The following is a 6,184-nucleotide window of genomic DNA, read 5'->3' on the forward strand; positions in this document are numbered from 1 at the left end:
TTAAATAAAGTTATGTGAATGACTTGTTAGATGTTGGATATGATGTTCATCATAAGGTGTTGTATTTCATCTTTACTTGGAAGTGGGAAATTCATGTATTGATATTGAATTATGTGAAGAAGATGATAATTGTAGATACATATATATTGATTAACTATGATGTTGTTGGTGAATATATATATGTTGAATAATCATGGTGAATTGTTGGTGAGTGTATATATGTCAAGTAATGGTGAATTGTTGGTGAATGCGTATATGCTAAGTGTTGATGAGATTGTGGTGAATTGTTTGTGTGAACATATGCATTTGTTATTGAGTCATCTGTTCATGCATTCATGACTGATGGTGACGGATTTTATATCCAATTGAGGTGATTATGGTGTTCTGTTGGCATCATGGGGTGACGGCCTAGACGTTGGTGACAACGGTACCGCATGCATTTAGGTGTTATGTCTAGGAACTTACCATGTTGTGGCATGAGTTCTAATTGTGAAAATAATTGATATACTTGTGGATGTGAGTGATTGGTTGTGATACTTGGATTTATCATTATGAATTATTATTGAGAATAAATACTCATGTTAATTATTTAGAACTTGAATGATTCATTTATGTTCAAATTTATTTTGTTGATTATGATTGATGTAAAGCTTACCCCCAATGGTTTTAGCCACCTACCTGTCTGTATGGATGGGTAGACGAAGTGCATGATTAGTTGCTTTGGTGAGTTGCTTGGTGATTGCTTAGATAGCGGGAGCTATCTCCGTTATCGTTTCCTTAGAGTCTTAGGATAGGCTCTGATCTAGGATGTCTGTCTTATGATTATTCTAGATTGTTTATCTTGGATTTATTTATGTTGTGGAGATTTACCCATTTGTCGGGATTTGGAGAATTTTTATGATGTTGTATTTTGATCTCATGGCATGTATACTTTTGAGGTGTATGATTTATATCCGCTGCAACTGTTGAGAATTTTTATATATGTCTGTTGTTTGGATTTTGTTGATGACGTGACGTCTATTTCTTGAATATTTATATTATTTGCGTGTTTTATCGCTTTAATAGAAATAGGGCGTTACACTAGGTGACTTTTTTGGACTACGCGCATATTATACAGTAAAAAATAAGAATAATTTCAAATTACAAGGCTAGAATATATGTGTTTTATTTCACAGGGTCATTTTTCAAACATAGTGTATATTACAGGAACAATTTAAACAATTAACCCTTTAAACATTTATCAAAGAAGGAAAATGTAATTTACTCAAAATATTACATTGCCGGTGTATACAAATTAGTATTATCATTGATCGATATATTTTGAGGGGAACTAATAATAAGTTTTTTTTCTTTCAAAGTAATAAGTTTATTTAATAATTTAATGTAGCGCTTATTTATTATAATAAAGAATTATACATATATATATGAGGAGGGATATATTGACTCCAAGAGTAAGTCTAAAGAGTTACTCCACATCCTCACCCTCCATTTTATCTAAATTTAATGGACAAGATTTATGGGTTATTAATAATCATATGATCTCATCTACCTAATCATTTTTAGAATATTAATTATGATTTCCTTTATTACCTCAAAAAATAAAATTATGATTTCCTTTTTGATTCAATAAATATCAATAATCACATGAGTTTTTTTTTTTGAACGCTTAACCTTACGTTACTATATTGTTACCACCATTTCAAAAATTAAATCATGTCAAAAAATTAAATCCAAGGCTTTGCATCTCCACGATAAATAGACAAAAGATATGTCTAACTCAAATTCAAAGGCATGGTTAAATTTAATTAAAAACTAGGGTTAGCAACATAAAATTCCACTGATCAATCCTCAAAAAGAATAAACCAACAATAATCATTTCTAAAAAGCACGTATGGATAATCCAAACAAAAAAAAAACACATATGGAAGCATCAACACATTCTAAAAATTACATACTAATGGGTATTAATAAAAATATATGTAATTTGCATTGTGAATCGTGAAATAGTTGCAACAAAGTTTCTTTTCGAATTTTTTATGAACAAGTTGCAGATGAGAGGAGGTTGTAAAAAATAATTAGGGACTATATTTTCTTTACCAACTTACCAAAAATTAGTTTTGTTTATTTCAAAAAATAGTTAGTTGTGTTTATAAAAGGTAAATATTGATGGAGTCAAATGATGAAATTGTAATTAATGTGGTGAGATTGGTTAAGGTAAATGAGGTCACATGATTTTTTTTTTTTTTAACAATAAAAAATGAGATATATTAACTCGGACACCGTAATTGTTACCGAACAAGATGTGCCAAACAATCACGAAAATGTCAAGGTCCAAACAAGATTACAACCAAATCAGTCAATACCCAGACATAAAAGCGGGCTCGACCACCACTGATGAGTACCAAAACTAAAAACAACATTGCTAGCCTTTAACCACCACAAAGAAGTTGATTTCACATTATCTAGCATCTGTGGCAAAGTACTTTGTCTATTTCTAAAAATCCTATCATTCCTTTCATTCCACAACACCAAAACACAAAGCAACCAAATTAAGTGGAAGAAAGACCGACGCCCTCTCGAACAACCTGCGTAATTAATAAATTGCAAAAAATGATCAGACGTTGAATGAGAATCGACTCCCCACCACTCCTAGCCATGCTCGCACCATTGGCCATAATGCACTAAAAGTTACACAAGACAAAAACAAATGATTAACATCTTCAACGTTCCCACATCCAGAAACACACAACCGCGCCTCCAAAGCTAAAATGCCACGGTTTGCCAAATTACTTTTCGTAGGTAACCGATCTCTCAAAAGTCTCCAAGCAAGGATAGAAACTTTGAGAGGAACCTATTTATGCCAAATTAACTCCATATTATGGTGTAACTGGGGTTGCTCCTGTGATGTTAGCATATCATAGACTCCACGTACAGAGTACCCATCATCATGATTAGGTACCCAAAGCCATCTGTCTGTCACTGATTCCTGCAAAGAAACTGTTAGCAATAAAGCCCTACACTCCTCTACCAACTCCTCCTCCCTGGCCCACAACCTCCTACGCCACCGCAACGCCTCCCCACCCAAATCCACCCTAACAAGAACATATTCCTAACGGAGATTGATTTGTGTACACTCAAGTCAAAAAGACGCCCAAACCGGGCACACAGTGGAACATCTCCGCACCAACGATCACGCCAAAAATCGGTATCCGTACCATCTCCCACCCTCCTCCTAACACAAGACCCAAACCACCCCTCTCCACCCTCACCTATCCCATCTCTAATCCTCACTATCTCCCTCCACCACGACGAACAACTCCGGCCCCCAACCTCCAAACCTCCATCCGCCACACCATACCTAGCCACTAACACCTTTCTCCACAAAGATTCCCTCTCCAATAACAACCGTCAACACCATTTACCCAACAAAGCAATGTTGAACTCCCTCAATCTCGTAACCCCCAACCCTCCATACTCCTTCCGCAAACTCAAAGTATCCCACCTAACCCAAGATATTTTTCTTTTTTCCTCACCCCCTCCCCAAAAAAATTTATTAAACAAAGATTCAATGGAAGAGATTATACCTGACGGAGCTTTGAAAAAGGAAAGTGCATAGACAGGTAGAGCAGTCAGGACGGACTTTAGAAGAATCGAACGACCACCGAAAGAAAGGAACCGACTTTGCCAACCAGACAATCTAGATTTAGTACGATTCACAACAGGTTCCCAAAACAAAAGTCGACGTGGATCACCCCCTCGAGAGCCCCAAATAGAGAAACGGGATTTTAACTACTTTGCACCCCAACACAGAAGCCGCTTCTGACAACCACGAATCATTAATATTAACCCCTACCAGAGAACTCTTATGAAAGTTAACTTTCAATCCCGACATAGCTTCAAACATAACAAGACCAGCCCTCAGCGCCCGCACATTAGCCCAACTTTTATTCCCAATAAGAAGCGTATCGTCAGCGAACTGTAAATGAGACACAACCACCGAATCCGCGCGCCCCACTCTATACCCCGTAAACATACCTGCGTCTACTAACGCTTTCATCAACACATTCAAACCTTATGCTGCCAATAAAAATAAAAAAGGAGATAAAGGGTCACCCTGACGTAATCCCCGTTCAAGATGAAACTCATCAGTAGGACTCCCATTCACAAGGACTGAGGCAGTAGCGGTACCAACACATTCTTTTATCCACTTTCGCCACACCACCGGAAATGACATACTCCCCATAACCTCATCAAGGTACCCCCAATCAACAGAATCATACGCCTTTGCAAAATCCACTTTGAACAACAAAAGATATTTCTTAAGTTTCCTTGCCTCATCGACCACCTAATTAGCGATCAAAATACCATCAAGAATTTGTCTGTTTTTAACAAAAGCAGACTGAGCCTCGGACACAACACTCCCAATAACCTGCCTCAACCTGTTTGCTAGAATTTTCGCTAGAATTTTATACATGCTCCCCACTAAAGAAATAGGCCGAAACTCATTCAAAGATTGTGGACTCGCAACTTTAGGAATTAGGGCTATGAACGTAGAATTTATGCCTTTCGCTAATTTTCCATTCCTATGAAATTCGGTTACAAATCGCACTAAATCTGTTTTTATCTCAGGCCAAAAAGACTTAAAAAAACCCAAGTTGATCCCATCAGGGCCCGGACTCTTAAAACTATCACAATCCCACACCGCTGCCTTAATTTCATCCTCAGAAAAGGGTTTAGTCAATCCGCCCCTTTCTAGATAAGAGAGTTTCCGAAACTGAAGGTGTCCCACACCCGGCCGCTCCAATCTTGGATCAAGAAAATGATTTTTAAAATGTGTAAATACAGCTTGACGAAAAGGTTGAACACCCTCCACCACAACCCCATCCACCAAAATCGAAGACAACGAATTTAGTCTTCTCCTAGCGGCCAAGACAGAGTGAAAAAATTTGGAATTAGCGTCACCATCCCGGAGCCAATTTAATCTTGATTGCTGCCAACAAATACTTGTAATAAGACGAGACAGAGAATGAATATCCGTCGAAATACCATGAAGTTCACCGAGTTCTTCCTCTGACAACTGCTCTTCCTCCCCTTTACTGTCTAAGGACGCTTGTCAGATCTTTAACTCAGCAATCTTTGACGGTAAATTATGAGTATTTGCAGCATGCCAGTCTTTCAGAGCTACCTTCATAAGTTTCAATTTTTCTTTAAGAACATGACCACCCCACCCAGACACCTGAAAAAAAACCCATTTTTCACGAATAAAATCAATATAACCTGGCATATCTTGCCAACATTTCAGAAGACGCACCGGTCTCGGCCCCCAATTCTCTTCATCCACAGACAACAAAATGGGACAATGATCAGATAATCCTCTTAACTGAGCTACCTGAATGCAATTAGGCCACACCATACACCATTCTACAGAAAGCAAGAACCTATCCAACCTCCTCATCGAGCGACCATCCCCCTTAAACCAAGTAAACTTCCTCCCACTTAACAGTAAATCAATCAAAACTCGATCTTCAATAAAATCATTAAAAGGTGTGCAATCATCTACCACCTGGGAACCCCTAACCGAACGCCTTTCTTCAACTGACCGCACAGTGTTAAAATCTCCACAAACACAAACCTTATTATTACATAAAGAAAGCAACCTCGACGAAAGTAAATTCCACAACTTTTGTTTAGCACTCCGATTACAAGGTGCATACACATTAAAAATATAAAAGTCCTCATTAAATTTAATAAACCTGCCATGAATCATCAAAAAGTGCGCACCACGAATAGTTAACCAAACCTCCACCTCCAATCTATCCCAAATCGTAACCAGACCTCCAGACGCCCCCACAGACGAACTATAAGAAAAATCATGATTCGAAGGTCCCCATAACGAAGTACAGAGAAAATCATCAATAACCTCCATCTTTGTTTCTTGAATACACAACACGAAAGGCATCTTTTCCCGCACCAATTCCTTAACTTCCCTACACTTTTCCATCCCGCCTAACCCCCGAACATTCCAAGATACAATCCTCATCGCACACACCCTCCCCCCAACACCCCAAACTCCCTATCCCTACTTCGCAACACCATCCTCTTTGCCACTTCCACCCTCGCCACTTCGCTTAGACTCCCTCTTGCCTTCCCCTTTCTTTGCTAGCACTCCAAACATATTATGAAT

At 38.2% G+C, this 6,184-nt stretch overlaps 1 protein-coding gene across 1 annotated transcript; it reads right to left on the reverse strand.

Moving 5' to 3' along the window:
• Nucleotides 1–2,614: 2,614 nt before the first annotated feature.
• Nucleotides 2,615–5,926, reverse strand: LOC112422108 (uncharacterized). The gene is made up of 7 exons (XM_024784856.1): nt 5,312–5,926; nt 5,186–5,236; nt 4,430–4,990; nt 4,114–4,345; nt 3,854–4,050; nt 2,933–3,109; nt 2,615–2,851 (listed from the first exon to the last, which is right to left on the reverse strand). Exons 1-7 carry the CDS (start codon nt 5,924–5,926, stop codon nt 2,615–2,617), a joined length of 2,070 nt encoding a protein of 689 aa, XP_024640624.1.
• Nucleotides 5,927–6,184: the final 258 nt, after the last annotated feature.

Source organism: Medicago truncatula, chromosome 5 (assembly GCF_003473485.1).
Source record: "Medicago truncatula cultivar Jemalong A17 chromosome 5, MtrunA17r5.0-ANR, whole genome shotgun sequence".
Classification (NCBI taxonomy): Eukaryota; Viridiplantae; Streptophyta; class Magnoliopsida; order Fabales; family Fabaceae; genus Medicago; species Medicago truncatula.

Coding starts and splice junctions, on each gene's coding strand:
- LOC112422108 (XM_024784856.1), bottom strand. CDS start 5,926: ATGGAGGTTATTGATGATTTTCTCTGTACTTCGTTATGGGGACCTTCG. Junction 4,051..4,113: donor TGAACGGGGATTACGTCAGG/GTGACCCTTTAT, acceptor TGTTGATGAAAG/CGTTAGTAGACGCAGGTATG. Junction 3,110..3,853: donor ACTTTCATAAGAGTTCTCTG/GTAGGGGTTAAT, acceptor AATCTCCGTTAG/GAATATGTTCTTGTTAGGGT.